The sequence below is a fragment of the Stegostoma tigrinum genome, chromosome 7, assembly GCF_030684315.1.
Source record: "Stegostoma tigrinum isolate sSteTig4 chromosome 7, sSteTig4.hap1, whole genome shotgun sequence".
Lineage (NCBI taxonomy): Eukaryota > Metazoa > Chordata > Chondrichthyes > Orectolobiformes > Stegostomatidae > Stegostoma > Stegostoma tigrinum.
The window spans coordinates 19,182,235-19,203,489 of record NC_081360.1 but is presented as its reverse complement, the minus strand read 5'-3'; the positions used below and the strand labels follow the sequence as shown (position 1 = coordinate 19,203,489).

The 21,255-nt window shown below is 42.7% G+C and overlaps 1 protein-coding gene across 2 annotated transcripts in view; it reads right to left on the bottom strand.

Annotated features, from left to right (window-relative positions):
• The window catches only part of nbeal1 (neurobeachin-like 1), a 214,191-nt gene extending 196,082 nt beyond the window's left edge, over positions 1-18,109 (bottom strand). The window contains exon 1 of one of the 2 annotated variants that reach the window (XM_048533953.2): positions 17,831-18,109. In XM_048533953.2, the coding sequence (XP_048389910.2) occupies positions 17,831-17,881 (51 nt within the window). In that variant the 5' untranslated portion in view covers positions 17,882-18,109. Of the gene's footprint in view, positions 1-8,609; positions 8,625-17,830 lie in introns of those variants that run through there. The other variant, XM_059647081.1, reaches the window with a different exon arrangement.
• Between the last annotated feature and the right edge of the window lie 3,146 nt (positions 18,110-21,255).

Genomic DNA, 21,255 nt, shown 5'->3' with positions numbered 1-21,255 from the left:
TCCTCATCGGCGCTGTCAACGCTGCAGGCCTGCATCTGTAGCCTTGCACGGTAAATACAACACAAGTCCATGCCACAGCAGACAATAGATGGGTTTACCAGCAATGTTCCAAGGTTGTGAAAAGTACTACATAAATGCAGTCTCTTTATCTTACCTGCACTCATCAACTAAGTAATTCATTTGCTACATGTGGGACTTTAAGTCTCGATGAAGTTAACAGTTTATTTTAGAAGTAAAGTCGCGATCAGTTATGAAGCAGCTTGAAACACCTTGAGTCCACGAACAGGTAACATCTAACTGCAAACTATTCCATTCAGAAAGCATCTCAAATGCAATACAAAAACACCAAATTTCCATCTCCATTAACCATCTTGAATGCTAATTTATACAGGATAAATACAATGCAGAGGTTGAGCTGAACACAAAGAAACAATATGATTACAGCACAGGAGGCAGCCATTCAGCCTACTGAATCCATGCTAGCCCTGTGCAACAGCACTTCAAGTCCCACACCTGTCTTTTCCCATATATTTGCAAGTTTTCTTTCTCCAGGTGCTTATCAATTTCCTTCTGAAACCCATGATTGAATTTGCCTCCACCACCCTTTCAGGTGATGTCCTCCAGATCTTAATCTGCAACTGGGCAAAGACCTTTTTCTTTCTGATACCTTTGATTCTCCATTCTATATTTTTTTTAAATGGAGTTTTTGAAGTTGCATGCTATCCAGGGACAAGGGGAGTAAGTCTTCACAGTAAACAACTGTAGAAAACTCCACCTAAGTGTCCAGGGCTCAGAAGTTGCAAATTCATCAGCAAAATTCTTTATAAGCCTTTTCAGCTTTAACACAACCCTTTTTCCAAATGATCACAGCTGTCTGTGGATTCCAACCTGTTAGTCCTCTCGACCACCACTGTGATTAGATTCATGCTGATCCACAGTAACAAAGCACCAGGGCCAAAAATTGAGGACTTCGTGGAACAAAGTTATCAACGGTATTAACTTTTATTTCCACAACCAGAAAGCTGACAGCTGTAGACAGAAGGTCCTTAAAGCAGTCAATGAGACTAAATAGCAAGCAACAACAGAATTTTTTTTTAAGAAATAGCCTTAATGTGAGCCCTTTGCAAGCCTATTTATACCAGTCCAATGAACTGTATGGAGTAAGCAACTCAATCATTCACTGTAATTAAGTTCCCAAATTCAGCCTAACATTCCTATCATAACAGAATTATAGTCAAGTTGTTAGCCAGTCTGGGCAGAACAAATGTGTTTTTGCCTATTAGTTATCATCCATGCAATTTAGGATTAAATAGAATCTGCAAGGATTGCAGCTCTGAAATTTTATATCAGGCCAATGTGATCTGCAATGAAATGCAGGGTACAAACCTAATCTTAGATTCAAGCTTTGTTTCGATCAAAAAAACTAGAGCAGTGATTTTGCCTCCTGCTTGTATCTAACCTTCATTAACCCTACTTACTATTTTACAATGTTTACATTTTGTCAGCCTGTGTTGGAGACTGGAGCTAAAAAAGGAGAAAGCGATTTCAATAACTGATAAAATTGTGAATAAGTAACACAAAAAAACCTATCAATTTGAGGAATCATGAAAGGATCATAATTTCTCTCAGCAAATATTTGATAGGTGATTTTAATAGATTTAAATGCCAATTTCAAACAATACCCATTCCCTCCGAGGAGTGGCAACCTTCTTGCACGTTTTGAAACCATTCAAAACATGGTGAAGCAAAGAAAGAGACATAGGAGTGAAAGTCACCTACCATTCAGCATTACTGTAAAAAAAAAGGCAGACAGACACAGATGACAAAATTCATCAACACCTCCAATGTACCATCTCAGTCTTCAGCTGACTGAGGATTTTGTCAAGGTTGAACACAACTAACTCCATGATAAAGGTCTCTGTGCTCAATGGAATGGGGGAGGCGACACATAATAACTGCTGCTAGAAGATTATCAATTGGTAAAAGATACTCTTTAGTCTGCTTTAAACTTAATGAACCATCTATGACTGGGTGCCGCAGACTGATATTCCAACATCTAGGACTATTGAGCGATGCACTAAAGCTTAGTGCAGCCACTGAAGATGTGCAACGGGGAAAGCACGACATTGAAGATTCTCCAGCCAATGTAGACAGAGGGACTGGAAACTGTGTAGAACCTGAAAAGAATGTGTATTTTAAATATCATGTCTATGGAGGCACCTCAGAGCGCAATGTGCTCTATTGAGGAAGGGTGAATTTGATCGCACTTCTATCGTGTCCAATTTGAAATATTTCAAAATTCACTCATACAAATAAAATTACTTTAAAATAATATCAAGGATCATAGTTTCAAACACAAGGCTTCAGGCCATGGTTTACTAGCATACGTGATCCCTACGATTCCCTGTTTCAGAATTGGATAACCTATTGCTGATTCCTCAAAGCATTGGAGAAGTACCACCAAATTGTGCTTTCACAAGGTCCTCCAAATCCAATGGCAAGAAAGACAATTCAACAGTAGCATTCTCTCCCAAGCGAACATGGCCAGCAAATGAGGCACTGATCATTCAAAACTGGCTTCACTATGGAGGACACATCATCTGTATGCCTGACAATAAATTCCTTAATCAATTATTCTACACAAAACTCAGTCACAGCAGGAGGCTTCAGGAGGACAGAGAAAGTGTTTTAAGACTATCCTAAAAGAATCCTAGAAGAAAAATCCCGACCTTGTGACTGACCAAACTGGAGGAGGTTGCTTCACAAGAGCACTGAATTTCAGTGGGAATGGGAGAAATGCACACAACTTCAAGCATCCCATCTGCCAACTCACCAAGCACCACCTGCCTTGCAAGTGGCAGAGTCTGTAGATCACACATTACCTCACAGCCATCTTGGACCCTGCTGGGCCAGAGTGGAACAAGCCATACTCAGTCCCAAGAACAACATAAAGAAATTTCTACTCTTTTAAAATGATGCACCATCCCCATTCCTTCATCAGAAGAAGTGGAGTGTATTAATGGTAGGATTTTGGTTATTTGAAGAAATTAAAGAATGAGCAGAGGGTCATGGGGTTTTAACACAGCTGTTCAAAATTATGATGAGTAATAAGAATGTAAAGATTTCAGGTAGAAGACAAAAAAGAAGGTTTGGTGGGGGTGAGGAGGGGAGATAAAAGTACCACAAATTCGATTGTAGTTGGAAAAGTGCAATGCACTCCTTGTAAGGATGATAAAAGCAGATTCAATAGTCACTTTCAAAAGGGAAACATAGGTACTTGAAAAGATAACACCCAGTTTCTCTTCTCTAATGCAAACAGCATTGCTAAATCCCTCTCCTCTCTACTCTTGCGGCCATTAGAAGCTCACAGACCTCTGCAACATTGAGATTGGGGCAATCTATTTCTGTTGTCTCTCCTATCACCAGACAACCTATGCAAACCCTACATTAAGTTCACTTTCCTCCATCTAATCCTCTAATTCACATCCTTCTCTATTACACCTCATTCTCTCTCTAAAACCATCACGTCCATGAGACCCACCTCCACAGTGTACAATTCCGGTCGCCCCACTAGAGGAAGGATGTTATTACACTGGGAAGGGTGTAAAAATTATTTACAAGAATGTTACCAAGACTTGAAGGCTTGAGTTATAGACAGAGGGTGGATAGGCTGGAACATTTTTCCTCCTTGGAGAACAGGATGCTGAGGGGCAATCTTACAGGAGTTTGTAAAATCACGGGGGCCAGTATAGAAAGGGTGAATAACCAAGGTATTTTCCCCGGGGTGGGAGAATCCAAAACCAGGGGGTGTAGATTTAAGGTGAAAGGGGAAAGGTTTAAAAAAGGACTTAAGGAGCTTTTTTTTTCCACAAAGAGGGTGGTGCATGTGTGGAACAAGCTGTCCAGAGGTGGTGGGAGAGGTGGTTACAATTACAACATTTAAAAGGCATTTGTACAGGTACATGGATAGGTAAGGTTTAGAGGGATATGGGCCAAACATAAGCAAATAGGATGAGTTCAGTTTAGGAAACCTGATTGGCATGGACTAGATAGGCAGAAGGGCCTAGAGTGTGCTGTATGATTCCATGATCCTCTTCACACCCAACTTCTCCTCCCGGCTTGCATTAGGCGACATCGTAAGTCGACCTCTTAACAGGTGTTGCTTCCCTCTCCTTTAAATCTGCCATCATTATCCAATCCTCAAAACAAACTTTCATTACCAACCTCCCTTTCCTCTCCAAATGCCTTGAACATGTTGTCATCTCCCAAATCCCTCCAAGCAGGTTTCTCTCCTTGTTACAGTGCTACTGTTATCAAATTCTTGTCAAACTCATCAAACAGCTCTTATCAAACTCACAAATTACATCAGTACAACTGTGACAAAGGTAAACTTTTCTTTTTATCCTTCACTACAGCCTTTTGCCTTTGACACAGCTCAGTCACACCATCCTCATCCAACACCTGCCCACTGTCAACACTCTGGATGGGACCGCTCCCATCTGGGTCCATTTTCATTCGCTTAATCATAACCAGAAGGTCGTTTTCATTAATTTCCCCTTCTACCCTCACTAACTCGGATGTCTGCTGAAGATCAATCATCAACTCCCTCCTACTTCTCACTGGCACATTCTAACCCTCAACAACATCATCCGAAAGGCACAGCATTAGTTTTCATGTGGATATTGAATACACACCTCCACCCATGGCACCTCTTTTGACTCTTCTGCTCTTGCTAAATTATCAGACTGCCTATCCAACAAGCAGATGAGCAGAAATTTCCAAGTGAAGCCATTATTTGCTCGGAGCTTTGGCTTCATACTCTATTCCCCAAGTACTTATATCATGTCCTTCTCCGGCAACTATCTAAGATTGTTAGGATAAATTATATTTTCGAGTTTGGGATTTAAGACTAGTTTCAGCAATAGAAAAATAATAGCTTCTGGTGATTGTTGTAAAAACCCAGCCGATACACTACTGTCCTTCAGGGAAGGAAACTCATCTTTACCAGATTTGCCTACACATGGCTTTAGGTCCACAGCAATGTGGTTGAAATGGTCTAGCAGTCCACTCAGTTCAAGGACAAATAGGATGGACAACAAATCACTAATGTCCTTCAGGGAAGGAAACTGCCATCCTTACCCGGTCTGGCCTACATGTGACTCCAAACCCACAGCAATGTGGTTGACTCATAACTGTCCTCTGGGCAATTAGGAATAGGCAATAAACACCCTCAACCCATGAATGCATAAAGGAAAAAAGTGCGGCATGGACAAAACACTTATATCCCATTAAAGAAAAAAAAGTTGTCAGTCTGTTTGCATCCCTGGTGTCACATTCAATCCTAAGATAAGTTTCTGATTTAATTTCCATTCCATTATTGAGTCATCCCTAATATCGCCTGACTTCATCTTTTCTTAGCTCATCTGCCACAGAAATCTTTATCCATGCATTTGTTACCGCTGGGCTTGACCACTCCAATGAACTCCTAGCTAGTCTCCTACATTCAACTCTGCACAAATCTGATGTTTTCCAAAGTCTACTGTCCAAGTCTTAACTCATACCACAACTTGTTCCCCTATCATCTCTGAGTTTGTTGACTGATATTGGCTCCAGGTCAAGCAATATCTTGATTCAAAAATTCTCAAGCAAATTTTAAGAATCCCTCCATGGCCTAATCTTAGTCTACATTCTGAAATCTTCCTGAACCCACTAAATGAGGGACCTTATGCATAACTGATTTTAATCACTCCAACATTAAAGGCCATGCATTTAGTTTCCTGGGTCCAAAGTCTGGAATTCCTTCCCTAAATGTCTTAGACTTTAAGAAACTCTTTAAAACCTTTCTTTTTGACCAAGCCCGAGATCATCTGACCTAATATCACCTTATGTTGCTCAGTGCCACAAGTTGTTTTATTACATTTGGGAAAATGACTTGTATTTATACAGCATCCTGATTTTAGTGCATTAAAATTGCTATGTAAATATAAATTGCTGTTCAAAAAGGTGAAATATTCAGGACTCCGAAGACAGAGGAAGTGGGAATAATTGGACAGCTCTTTGAAAAAAACCAACATTGTGGTTCATGTGTGGAATGAACTTCCACAGGAAGTGGTGGATGCGGCTACAATTATATTGTTTAAAAGACCTTTGGCTAAGTATACGAATCAGAAAAGTTTGGAGGGGTATGAGCCAAATGCAGGCAGGTGGGACTAGTTTAGTTTGGGATTATGGTTCGCATGAGCTGGTTGGATCAAAGGGTCTTTTTCCATGCTGAATGGGTCTATAACACAAAGGGACAAATGGGTCTTCTTATGTGGTATAACAGTCATGCTGTTAGGCAGTAACAGTAGTAGTGGAGGTAAATGTTCACATGAAGGTTAAACTTTCTAATTCTTTCATATCTGGAAACAATCTTTGATATTTAATGGGAGGGACATATTGAGCAGAAAGCATATTATAAACATGCCTAAGCAAAACACAGAGTTCACTATATCCACATTAAGGCAACATAAAAAGTGACAACTAGCATTTCAGACAGATTTCCCCCTACACCAAATGCTGGGAAACAAAAGGTCAGGTATTTCAACTTCTCCTACATGTTATAGAAAATGACTGTCATTTATAGATACCAGTGGTTATCAATATTGAAAGTGTAAAAGACTGTAACAAAATATGGTGGAAAAGACAAACAGCAGTAAACAAGGACAGAACTAGAAAGGCCACTATAAACAGCGAAGCAACTTGCTATTCAGATGTTCCATAAAACGAATGCAATAGAAACAGAAGATGTACAAAGCAGAAATGGCAAATAACTGTCATATGAACTCATCACAAAAGGTGAATTGAATTAAGCCTGAGTGTTCATGAACTTGATTTGGTCAGTGTTCTGTAGCCAGTTAAGTACTTCTTAAGTGTTTTACTGTAAGATGCTGCGACAATTTGTGCGTAGCAAGATCCTAGAGACAACAATGAAATAATGCCCAAAGACCCACCTTGACAAGATTGGGTAGAGAATTACTATTGGCCAGACTGCATGACAGACTGGACCTAATCTTTAAAATCTCATCTGAAATAGGACACTTGTAACAACATAGCATTCCCTCAGTACAATAAGAGACAGAGCAGAACAGCTCTGTACTTTGAATTATATATTATCCAGCATTTAGCAAGAGCAGAAATAAAATTTCTACTGAGATGTCTCCTGCTGCAGATTTATACAGTATTTATCTGAATGACAGATTTTCATGGCTGATTAACTGAAATTAAAATATACAGGACTTCCGCTGATAAATTCAGCTGTTCCTTTAATATGCTGATTCCAAAATAACCAATGCTGGCATCTAAAAATTGATAAAAGGTTTCAGCATCGGGAACGAATACACTACAAAGAGACCTCAAATCTCTAATTGAGACAAAATATTTAATATATTCAACATTATTTGACTATACTTAGAAAGAAGGCTTTGAAAGCAAGTATTTGTTGGTATGACATTATAATATCAATAAAGCTCACTGGGAAATGGAAGTAAAATTCGTCAGTTTGTTTGGTGTACTAGTGCAATGGTAAACACCATTTAAACGTGAGACTTGTATACACGTCTTCAAAGCCTCAAACAGTACTTTATCATTAACTTTAGAGAAGACCTCAATGAATCTGAACTACTGACTCTGCTTTCTCTTCATAGGTGAGTATCTTCAGCAACTTCTCTCTTTATTTTGGTTAGTTAAATACTTCTGTCACTGTGCAGGAGATGAGACAGTTGCACACAGCAAGATATCCCAACCAGCAACAAGATATAAACCTGGTCTTCTTAGATGGGTGACATGTGCGGAAGCCAACAGGCACTAGAGAGAACTTCCCTCCAGATAGCCAAGTTACATCACGGCACATCTTCAAAGTAATAAAACTAAATTCTACTCATATAGAGTAGACCATAGGCAGGCAGGAACTTGTTATTAGCTTTCTAGCCACTAGGTTAAGGTAGCAATAGTAGCAGTCTTATCCTAGCACCCTGGTTTCGAACATCTAAACCAATTTATCACCACAGTTTGGGAACCCTGCAGCCATATGGTATCAATGTGGACTTCACCAGTTTCAAAATCTCCCCTTCCCCTACTGCATCCCTAAACCAGCCCAGTTCATCCCCTCCCCCCACTGCACCACACAACCAGCCCAGCTCTTCCCTCCCACCCACTGCATCCCAAAACCAGTCCAACCTGTCTCTGCCTCCCTAACCGGTTCTTCCTCTCACCCATCCCTTCCTCCCACCCCAAGCCGCACCCCCTGCTACCTACTAACCTCATCCCACCTCCTTGACCTGTCCGTCTTCCCTGGACTGACCTATCCCCTCCCTACCTCCCCACCTACACCCTCTCCACCTATCTTCTTTACTCTCCATCTTCCGTCCGCCTCCCCCTCTCTCCCTATTTATTCCAGTTCCCTCCCCCCATCCCCCTCTCTGATGAAGGGTCTAGGCCCGAAACGTCAGCTTTTGTGCTCCTGAGATGCTGCTTGGCCAGCTGTGTTCATCCAGCTTCACATTTTATTATCTTGGAATCTCCAGCATCTGCAGTTCCCATTATCTCTTATCACCACAGCAACCACTTACTTAACTCTGCTTCCAATACAATTATAGTGAAGAGAAAGAAAGGCAACTCAGTTACTTTAAAAACAAATCACTATGACTACAAGGCCGAGTCCCTTGTTCTTTAATGAGCAGCCTTCCAATTGGATTATCCTTCATACTCATCTACTGAAGATTAACAATTTTAAAAATAACTCTGATGTGAGAGATCATCTTGCGCATGTACACATGCAGTAATGACATACTAACATTAATTAGACACACCAATTAACATTTCATGCACATTATTACATAAACAGACAACTCTTTCCTGAATACAAAATGCTGCAACAAGGATTAATTTCTTGTACAAGCTAAAATTCCCCTTTTGTAAGAACATAAAAAATGGTAGACTATATGGCCCATTGAGTACAATAAAATCGCAGCTGATCTTCTGCCTCTTTTCCACTTGCCTGCCTACTCCCTATAGCCTTTGATTCCTCGTACCAAAAATCTATCTCAGCTTTGAATATATGCAACAATGGAGATTCTACAAAACTCTGGGTGCAGAATTCCAAAAAATTTGCAATACTTTGTCAATAAATTTCTCCTCAGCCTCTAGACAATTTGCCCTTTATAATGAAACATTACATCTGTGTTCTAGATTCCTCAGCTACAGAACATAATCTCTTATGTTCCCTGTCAAGCCCCTTCAGAATATTTTATATTTCAAAGGGATCACCTCTCATTCTTCTCAACTCTAGGGATTTACTCAGTTTAATTTACTTGTCAAAGGGCAATGTTCTCAACCCAGGAGCCAATCTAATGTACCTTCACTGTACTGCCTCCAAGACAAGTTACGCATGGAGACTAAAACTGCACATTTTAGTTCAATTGCAGTCTTAGTAAAGCACTAAACAACTGTAGCAAGACTTTTAGTTTTTAAAGTAAACACTTATTCTTCAGTCACCTTGCTGCTTCCTAATCTTTAAAAGTGACTCAACTGATTTTAGTATGCATCTGCCATTGTGTAAGTGTTTCAGCCATATCTATGATAGCTCCAACGTATCCACTCATTCGAGAAACCCTACGTGATTTCCAAACACACATCAGCATCCTTAGCTGCAAACAATCCCACCATAACCAGATTCTCTTCTTTCTTGGTTCAATCCTGCGAGAGTACAGAAGGATCTTAACTCCAAGAACTAAACTGTTCAACAAAAGTATTGCCTTCAATATATTTCTACTTCTGTTAGAATCCCATATTCACGCGTCTGCCAAACATTTAATGGAATATACAATGTAAAACGATAGCCAGATAGCTCATCTGGAACGTGATATCGAAACGGGCGGTGGCATGCAGCCTTCAAAATAGAACTGCATGCGCAATTGAAAAGGAAGACTACAGGGTAAGTGTGATGGAATGGGACAAAGTGAATGATTCTTTAAAATAGTCAGCGCACGCATTATGAACAAAACAGATTCTGTCTGTACAGCGTAAACATTATGACCTGTAGTCACGTACGCTGAATTATTTCCCCAAATTGGTGCAATCACAAAATATTCCACATCTTATTGCATCCATGCATTTGTTAAAGTATGTGCTGCTTGGTTTTCTTTTGTACTGTTGAAACAGGGCATGCTTGTAGAAACTCTCTGAATTGATTTTGAACTTATTGGAAATAGATTTCACAAACATCCCACCTTAAAATAGACATTGTTATGCAATCTCTGTGCCTTGTCAGTACCTTCCCCTCAGCCACCAAAACTAGGACTGGCACATTCCCTACCTCACAGGTAACACATCTTTATGCCTTTTTTCAGCATTTTCTGCTCTAGAAGCCGCAATGGAGCTTAATCAGAACTTATACACGTACTGCCAGCTAAGACCATTGAAAAACAATCAGAAGCAGCAATTACATTTCCTTCCTGACACAGAATTGCTAACAATTATAGCACCCACTATGGTTGCCTGCTCACCCCAGGCCAAAATAGGGGTTGATCTAATTCAGTTTACACAAATTCATAGCGCATTGGAGAAATCTGCCCTTAGTGATCACAAGGAAATAAACTGCAGATTATCAGATGTCAAACCACAACCACAGGAAAAGGTTGAGCAACCTGACGTCACTGGAATCTCCAGAGGTTTTATTGATTTGAACCATGGTTTTTAACTACATCACTTTTAATTGTAGGATCTGGCGCATTCCCAACATGTTTAATTCAATTTTGTGCCATTTAAAGCGATGTGTAGCAAGCGTGATGTGAGGGGGGAGAAAAAAAGATTTGTTAGACATGGAAAGCACTGCCCAAAAACGTGATGGAGACAGGTTAAATGGAAGCATTCAAAAGCACACTGGATTTTTTTTTTGGACAGTCATGGTGTGCAGGTATATGGGAAGCCAGAAGATTGGCACTAGATAACAGAGCCAGTGGTGGCACAATGGACCGAATGGCCTCCTTCTACACAATAAAAATTGAGATTGTCTCTCTTTTTGCCAGCATAATGCCTTATGGCATGGATGTAACCAACAATATCAATGTATTCAAAACTGCTCAATATCCTGCAATGCTATAAATAGACTATACACAGCAATGTTATAATGATACATCTATTCCTCTATGAGCCTTTGGTGGGTGGAATCTCAAGCTACTGCCATTTTCCCTAATGCCAAAAGCTTTAAAATCAGCATTCATAAAATGGTCTACAACAAGGGAAAACAAAAACAAAGACGGAGGAAGTAATTGGCTTGCAACATACGGAAATCAAATGCCGAAGCAAAGAAGTACTCTCTACAAAAGTAAATTCTACACTAACATACGCAGTAATAAGATAGAACTGTGCTTGCATACTCAGATTTTCCTTCTGTTTGATCTAATCACAAGGAACTGTACAAGCATTCACATTAAATAGATCATGTTTACTCCATAACAGTGACAATTAAACTATACAGATACTGTTATACACTAATCACTCCTTAAGGTTTGCTAACAAGGTTCAGGTTAAATTTCCAAGCATCTCTTTCTTTAAAGAAAAGTATAACATGTTACTAACCACTAAATTATTTTGAAATGTTTATATTTAGCAATGACGATTTGCACTATGAAGACTAGCATCACGAAGGGACTCAGTGACCAAGAACAAGCAGTTTGTCATTTTTACAAAAATCCCTGAATCATAGTTAATCTATTTTTTTCCCTCTTTTGCAACGTTGAAGAACTCATGTATTTCCAGTGTTTTCAAATTTTATTCCAACAGTGCTTTGCTCCTAATCATATAAATACTTTTTACATCTGTCAGATGACACCTTTTGACTCCAACTTACAATCCTGTTCCTCTGTCTTCTCTTATAAATATTCAGATCAGTACAATGGCCTTCATCAAATTATACTATACCACATGGAGGAGAGAAGAACTATTAAATTCACAAAGTAATTGACACCAATAACAGCACATGAGAACCAGTGAAAATAATAGGCTCAAAAAGGTAAAGCAAGTTCCCCATAAAACCACCCCAGGTCACGAAGGTTTAAATGGAGATATTTATAACTAATACAATTCACAGCTCAATTGCAACAAGTTTAAAACTTTCCAAAATGTCTTTCAAAAACTGAACCACCTTTTCATTTCAATATAACAGAGCTAATCTGTGAGCCCTGTTCTCTAAATTGAGCATCACATGATGATTATAAAAGATAAGCTTATAAGCTATCAATCCAACTGCTACAGAAGCAAAGCAGCTGTGAGCATGTTTAATATGTAATATGTTAATATATGTTATATATACACATCCTCAGGAGTCTTAGCCATGGGGTAGGACAAGGATTTCAGTCTTTGAAAGGTTCATGTGAGTAACACCTCCAAAGCCACAACCTCTTCTCTCCATCGGAAAGCCACCACCTTTGTCCCTCACCATCCTGACTTGGGCATATATGGCCATTCCTTCAGGGTCACTGGGTCAAATCCTGCAACCTAGCAGTATTCAGGCACGTTCACCACATTGACTTCAGGAGTTCAAGAAGGCAGCACATCACTACCTTCCCAAGACTAGCTGGGGCTGGATAATGTGTGCACATGGAGGTTATTGAAGGCAATTTACAAAAGGAGATCTTTGGTTTCTCCTGGTTTCAAGCCACTGATATCAGTATAAGTCTACTCTGGTAGCTTTCTTTCATCTTGGAAGGGATTACACGCTCTCCAGTCAGCTTTATTCCCAATTAATTCAGGGACAAAGGAAATCCAAATGGGCGTCTGACTTCTCCTGAGGGATAAAGCATGTTAGCAATTCAATAAAACAATAAAATCTCAACATAACTCAAAATTCAAACAAAAATACAACTCAAATAATTTTTTTAAAATTTTAAATGGAATAACTAGAATCAAATCTATCCATTCAAGACTGTGCTGGCATCCACAGACTATCAGTAAAATGTACTTTCCACTGCTTTAGAGTTAAGGATTCATATAAACCCTGATTAAAGTGATTTGGGAATTAGGAGTTCAGCAGAATCTACAAATAGTAAACTGATTGTATAAATTAATCATACATTTTCAGAATGTAGCTAGAACTAGTGGAACCAAGACACCACATATCGCTTTACACAGGCAAACCTGCAGAAATCCTGTTCAGAGCAGATTTAGCAGGTTTATCAGGAAGATGGCATCCAAATAATGCCTGCCAGAGGACATTTAACTTCCTAGTTTGCAAAATGTATTACAGTGTCCCTGATTTCCACTATTCAGATGCCTAATCCTTCTGAATAGCAACATGTTGATAGCACTTCTAGTATTCACTCTATCACCTCTTCAAAACATGTTCAGCACATTTCAATCAGCATTGGCAGCATCCTTGCAATCTCATTCATATGCCCATTATTCCTCTGATCAACTGGTCAGCATGTTGGGCTGATACGTAGAAGCGAGTTTTGAGAAGATTTGTAGCTCAGGTTGAGGTTCTGGCTGTGAGTTTGCTCGCTGAGCTGGAAGGTTAGTTTTCAGACGTTTCGTCACCATTCTAGGTAACATCATCAGTGAGCCTCCGACGAAGCACTGGTGTTATGTAGAAAATATTAAATAGAAAATGTTATGTAGAAGGTTACTGATTTGAGACCACCCAGGGATGAAACCATGGATGTGTTTGCCCAGGCAGGGTTCTCCGTCATCATAGGAACAGATTTTGGGCTCTCTTGTGGTGCAGTGGTAGTAGTCCTACCCCTGGGCCAAGTGGCATGGGTTCAAGTCCCACGTGCTCCAGAGGTATGTAATAACATCTGAACAGGTTGATTAGAAAAATAGGTTTAATTTGTTTTTAGAAGTCATTTGACAGATGTTTCAATCATGGGAAGAAAAACAGCTAAACCCCAATCTTACCTTACACCATGTATATACATACCCATTCCAACAAGCCTTCATAGAAGCACGGAATGAGGCAACTCAGCCCATCCTGCCTGTGCTGGAAACTACTGAGCACAAGCAAAAAAAAAGAAAATTTAGCCATAGTTGCTACCTCTGGTTTGGCTGAGGTACAATGTTCTTCACTATTAATGGTTAAATTACCACTTGGGCTATGCACAAGACCCCACACAAGTGTATTGTCAGCACATTCAAGTGTAAACTACATTCTGCTGTTGGACAGCAGTTGAACTGTATCTTTGTTTGAATTCAGAGTTATGTTGAGATTTTATTGCTATATTGAATCGCTAACATGCTTTATCCCTCAGGAGAAGTCAGACACCCATTTGGATTTCCTATGTCCCTGAATTAATTGGGAATAATGCTGATTGGAGAACAAAGGGAGGGTCACTAGTCCTGAAACGTTAACTGACTTTTTTTTTCTTCACAGATGGTGCCAGGCCTAAGCTATTCCAGCAATTTCCATTTTTGTTCAAGAAATTATTAGCGCAGGATGGAAAGAAAACAAATGTCCTTGCAATTATGTGATACACTACTTGGATCACGCAAAACCATACAGTGGGAGCCAGAAAAACCAAAGCTTTCTTGATGCAAGAGATTCTAAGCAACTTCCAACAAAGTGGCACAATTCTAAAGGGAATGCAGGGACGAAGTGGCTTCAGGGTGGCTGTGCTCAATGTTGGCAAGACACATTGAGAATGAATTTTGTTAAAAGTTTAGGAAATGGATCCATTTGTTACCACCACAATTACACACTCACAACCATGCGATTGTAAGGCTTGAGACATTACTGCCAGCAACAGGGTAATAAAAGGTGCCTGCAGCCAAGGACAGGAACAATAGATTTAGTGATTTTTTTAAGTAATTCGAATCCTGGGCTCAATTTGCTCATTGCCCACACCTGACCTCTGAATGCCTCTGTTCAGTTCATTGCCGTAATGCATTATTGTTCATCATCCAACAAGTGAAGGGAACAAGGTGGTGTGTGGAATGGAGGTTTTGAGGGATCATCAATAGCTTCTTTGGTGATAGGACACTTAACGTATTGGATGTGGTCAACATTCTGTAAGGCCTCCCCATGGGCCTTGATGATCAAGCGTTCACTCCATATTGCCAGGCCAGGCTAATGTAGGACCTTCATCTTGTAGATGTTCAGGGTGAGACCCATGCTCTAATATGCCTCCATATAGGTGCTAACAATGGTCCAGGATCCATCCTTTGAGATTGCACTTAAGCAAGCATCTTCTGCATACTGCAGCTCAATGTCACTGGTTGGGGTGGACAAAATCAGAAATTACACAACACCAGGTTAAAGTCCAACAGATTTATTTGAAATCACAAGTTTTCGTAGCACTGCTCTTTGGTCTGTTGAAGTCTGTTTGGGGTGACTTTGGTTTTGGCCGGAAGGCAGCAGAGGTTGAATAATTTCCTGCTGATTCTGTAGGTTAGCTGCATTCCAGCAGGGAGCTTGTCAGCAGTGAGGTGAAGCACCACCGCAAGATAGATTGAAGAGAGTGTTGGGGCAATGGCGCAGCCCTGCTTGATACCAGGATAGTTACAAACTTTACGGCACAACCAAAGCAAAGAAGGACACTCCATAATGCTTCTCGATTGATGGTGTCAAAGGCCTCCAGTGCGCCAGCACAGTCTTCAGCCGCCTGACGAAAAGGGTGTTCAAGATCAACAACATCAGATCTGACACGAAGATCATCGTTTACAGAGCTGTGGTAGTTCCTGCCCTCCTATCTGGCTCCGAGGCATGGACTGTCTCAAGGTGCTGCAGTAGTACCACCAGTGCGGCCTATGTGAGATCCTGTGAATCCGCTGGGAAGAACGCACTAATAACAACGTCCTTGACCAACATCCCTAGCAATGAGGCAGTGACCACCGGAGATCGACTACAATTGGCTGGGCACGTCGTCTGCATGACAAACACGAGACTCCCCAAGCAGGAACTCTACTCTCAGCTTTGAGCCAGGTGCACAGAGAAAGCACTTCAGTGATACCAAGGCCTCATTGGCGAAGTGTGGCATTCCCACATACACCTGGGAATCACTGGCACAAGACCATCCAAAGTGGAAGGGGAGCATCCAGGAAGGCGTTGAGCACCTCGAGACTCGATGTCGGGAGAAGTGGAAACCAGACGAAATCAGCAAAAGGTGCACGCTGCCACACCAATGCCCCATCCATCCCTTCCCGCAACCACTTTCTGCCCCAAGTATAACAGAGCCTGCAACAGCCGTATTGGACTGGACAGCCAACTACGGACTCACCTGGAGGGTGAAACAGAGTCATTCTTGTCTGTGAGGGACTGCCAATGACAATGACTGAGGGATCAGAGCAGGACAACCATGGAGGTAGCAAGCAGGGTGGTGAGCTGATGCTGGATGACACAGTCGTGGGGAAGGGGTTTGGGGTAAGTGAAACAGAGATGGGCACCCAGCACACTGAGAAGAATTGTGCATTGGGTGAGGGTAGCAACAGCTCTTTGGACAACAGCAGCACCATGTATGCGTATATAGATGGGGCTGGTATCAGCTTGAAGCTCTAGGTGCAATCAGTTACATCAGTTACTCCAACTTCCTCTTCCTGTTAACTAGCAAGAGATACTCTATCAGGAAATGCTGCTGAGGTCTCAACTGGGACATATGGGTCAATCTGGGCACTGCACTTCATACAAGGCCGAAGAGAGCAGCAGGTATGCACTAGAATTGTACGTCTGAAGAAGAAATTCAGTTACTTATCCATGTGGAGATGACAGCAAAAAATGTTGAGCACATATATGATTGAGGTATTCAAAATTTTGAAGAGGATGGACAGTGTTGGATCATAGAATTGGGACTAAAGGGGCAACACTGTGAATTCACAATGTATGCATATATTGTGCGCCTTTCGTCATAAAGAGACTATAATTAATCTAATCGATGCACACTTGACATGCACATACTCTGTATGCAGATAATGCATCACATACGAATTTCCAAATAGTGCATACAACACAGTGACATAGACAAGCACAGAGACCTAACATTAGACAACTTCAGTTGATGGCCAAGCTCTTATACTTTGACCACTTTCAACGGCTAGATCTGGTTCCACCACAGTAACCATGACCCTAGTATAGTAAGCCCATGTCCTCAGACACAGACATTTCACCCTACGGCCTCAGCACTGCAACCCCACAGATATCCAGCAGCCCCACCCCAGGCGTACGCAGCACTCTCCCAACATCCAAGAGAGCTCTACATCTTTGTACAGGGGCACCTCCTCCAGGGTTTAGCTACAGCACTCACAAAGATACACAGTACCCCAACCAACCCTACCCCAGGGGCATACACATGGTGCCCCCTCCCCCCCGCCAAGCAGGTATACACTGGGTGCCCCTCCCTCTCCAGGGGTTTAAACACAGGGTGCCCACTCACCCTCCATTGGGAGGTATACACAGGTTGTGCCCCCTCAGGGAGTGGGTTATACATGGGGTGAACCCCGCCCCATCCATGGAGGGGGAGATATACACAGGGTGCCCCCATTCCCCTTCCGTGGGGAGGGGGGATATATACAGGGTGCCCCCCCTCCCCCTCCCCCTCTATGGCAGGGTGAATGAGGGGTGAACATGGGATGAATGCAGGGTGCCCGCCTCCCCCTCGATGGGGGGGTATATACAGGCTGCCCCCCACCCCCTCTATGGAGGGTTATACACAAGGTGCCCCCCTCCCCCTCTATGGGGTGGGTTATACACGGGGCGCCCCTCTCCAGGATGGTATATACAGAGAACACATCCTCCCCCACAGTAGGATATATACCACAGTACGCCTGGGTATAGATAGACAGACAGACACCCCCACCACCCCACCTTGGTGCAGTACAGCATCCACAGCTCGTACAGCCGCTCGCTGGTCGCCATCCCTCCGGGAGCGGGGTTTCGGCGCGGTCCCCTCACTCAGTTCCTGACACCGACATCGCAAGTGCCACGGCCGCCGCCGCCGCTCGCTCCATGGGCCTCACAGTCTCTGGGCAATGGAGGTTTCGTTTCTCCCAGTGCCGGGGTTTTGGTTCTCCCCAGTGTTCCTCTCCCTCGCTGACACTCCCTGGTTCTCCTCGCTCTGGGCCCCGCTCCGTTCGGGGCCGGACCTCCGACTGAACTGCGCACGCGCGGCCTCCCCCAACCGGCTGCTCCTTCCCCAGAGCGAGACCCAGGTGCCCCCAGCCACGTGACAGCGGCACCAGGGGATTGGGCAAAGCGGGCAGAACAGGTGAGATCAGGGTGGGGCATGGGCGGGGGCGGGGCAAAGTGTGGAGGCGGGGTGTAGGAGGCATGGGGGCGTGGTTAGGAAGGCGGCAAGGAAGTGGGCGGGCCAAGGAATGGGCGGGGGAGCATGGAGGCGGGGCAATGAAGGGGCGGGACACGGAATGGGCGGAGCAAGGAAGGGGAAGGCGGGAGGTAGGTGAGGGATGAGAGAAAGGGAGAGGCCGGGGGCGAAGGAAGGGGGAGGGGGAAAGGAAAGATTTGGGGGAAGAATGGGGGTACAGGATAAATGGGGGAAGGACGGCAGGGAAAGGATATTGGGGGTAAGGATATTGGAGGTAAGGATTGGGGGAAGGATAACAGAGGAAAAGGATAATGGGCGTGATGATGGGAGGAAGGATGTTGGGGAAGAGCATGATGGGGAGAATGGATGAGGAGGTCAAAGGATGAGTGCAGGGGGATGGCTGGGAGGGTGGGGTTGGGGTGTGGTCCAGATAATGGATGGTAGGGAGATGGATGAGCAGGGACAGGCCGGGGAAGGAGGGGGTTGGTCAGCAGGGAAAGGATGGGGGGAGGGCAGGAGGATGAAGGGGAGGGATGGGGGAAGGTTGGTGGGGGAGACGAGTGAGCTCAGGGCTTGACAGATAAGCTCAAAGCTGGCTGAGGGGTGACAGTGATCAATAGCAGTTGTGACCTTGATCCAGGTGGAAGCATCTCATCCACCTTTTGGACTAATAAGACCATAAGACATCGGAGTGGAAGTGAGGCCATTTGGCCCAAGTCCACTCTGCCATTTAAATCATGGCTGATGGACATTTCAACTCCACTTCCCTGCACTCTCCCCGTAGCCCTTGATTCCTTGTGAGATCAAGAATTTGTTGATCTCTGCCTTGAAGGCATCTAGCATCCCAGCCTCCACTGCGCTCCGTGGCAATGAATTCCACAAGCCCACCACTCTTGGTTGAAGAAATGTCGTCTCATTTCAGTTTAAATTTACCCCCTCTAATTTTAAGGCCGTGCCCACAGGTCCTAGTCTCCCCCGCCTAACGGAAACAGCTTCCTAGCGGCCACCCCTTCTAAGCCATACATTATCTTGTAAGTTTCTATTAGATCTCCCCTCAACCTTCTAAACTCTAATGAGTACAATCCCAGGATCCTTAGCCGTTCATCGTACGTTAAACCTACCATTCCAGGGATCATCCGTTTGAATCTCCGCTGGACACACTCCAGGGCTAGTATGTCCTTCCTGAGGTGTGGGGCCCAAAATTGGACACAGTATTCTAAATGGGGCCTAACTAGAGCTTTATAAAGCCTCAGAAGCACATCGCTGCTTTTATATTCCACCCTCTTGAGATAAACAACAACATTACATTTGCTTTCTTAATCACGGACTCTACCTGCAAGTTAACTTCTAGAGATTCCTGTACCAACACTCCCAGATCCCTTTGTACTTCTGCTTTATGAATTTTCTCACCATTTAGAAAATAGTCCATGCCTGTATTCTTTTTTCCAAAGTGCAAAACCTCACATTTATTCACATTGAATTTCATCAGCCATTTCCTGGACCACTCTTCTAAACTGTCTAAATCTTTCTGCAGCTTCCCCACCTCCTCAGTACTACCTGCCTGTCTACGTATCTTCGTATCATCAACAAACTTCACCAGAATGCCAGTCCCTTCATCCAGATCATTAATATATAAGGTGAACAGCTGCGGCCCCAACACTGAACCCTGCAGGACACCACTCGTCACTGGTTGCCATTCCGAAAAAGAGCCTTTTATCCCAACTCTTTGCTATCTGTCAGACAGCCAATCCTCAATCCAAGCCAGTAGCTCACCTCGAACACCATGGGCTCTCACCTTGCTCAGCAGCCTCCCGTGAGGCACCGCATCAAAGGCCTTTTGGAAGTCTAGATAGATAACATCTACTGGGTTTCCCTGGTCTAACGTACTTGTTACCTCCTCAAAGAATTCTAACAGATTTGTCAGGCACGACCTCCCCTTATTAAATTCATGCTGACTTGTTCTGACCCTGCACTTCCAGGAATTTAGAAATCTCATCCTTGACAATGGATTCTAGAATTTTACCAACTACCGAGGTTAGGCTAATCGGCCTATAATTTTCCATCTTTTGCCTTGATCCTTTCTTAAACAAGGGGGTTACAACAGCAATTTTCCAATCATCTGGGACTTTCCCTGACTCCAGTGACTTTTGAAAGATCACAACCAAAGCCTCCGCTATTTCCTCAGCCACCTCCCTCAGAACTCTAGGATGAAGCCCATTGGGGCCAGGAGATATATCAATTTTTAGACCTTTTAGGTTTTCTAGCACTTTCTCTTTTGTAATGCCTACCATACTCAACTCTGCCCCCCTGAGCCTCCCTAATTGTTGGCATACTACTCATGTCTTCCACTGAGAAGACTGACGCAAAGTGCTTATTAAGTTCTTCAGCTATTTCCGTATCTCCCATCACTAGCCTTCCAGCATCAATTTGGAGCGGCCCAATGTCTACTATTGCCTCTCATTTGTTTCTTATGTATTGAAAGAAACTTTTACTATCATTTCTAATATTACTAGCTAGCCTACCCTCATATTTGATCCTCTCCTTCCTTATTGCTCTCTTTGTTATCCTCCGTTTGTTTTTGTAGCCTTCCCAATCTTCTGATTTCCCAGTTCTCTTGGCCACTTTATAGGCTGTCTCTTTTTCTTTGATATATTTCCTGACTTCCTTTGTCAGCCATGGCTGTCTAATCCCACCCTGGATAATCTTTCTTTTCTTTGGGATGAACCTCTGTACTATAATAAGGCTGATTTTTCTCTCTTACAGAAGCCTTGCTTCTCTCCATGTATATTTTTCTCATTTTTCATGTGACAGCATTTGAGGTATGTTTGTTCCACTTTTGACCACACCCAGCCCTATATTTACTCTTATATTTGTCATTTCAGTTAAAAATGTGTTACTCCCATGAAAAGAAAATGGAAGGTAATTTAATAATTGTTCTCGTTGTGTAAGAGAACAAATGATAACTCCT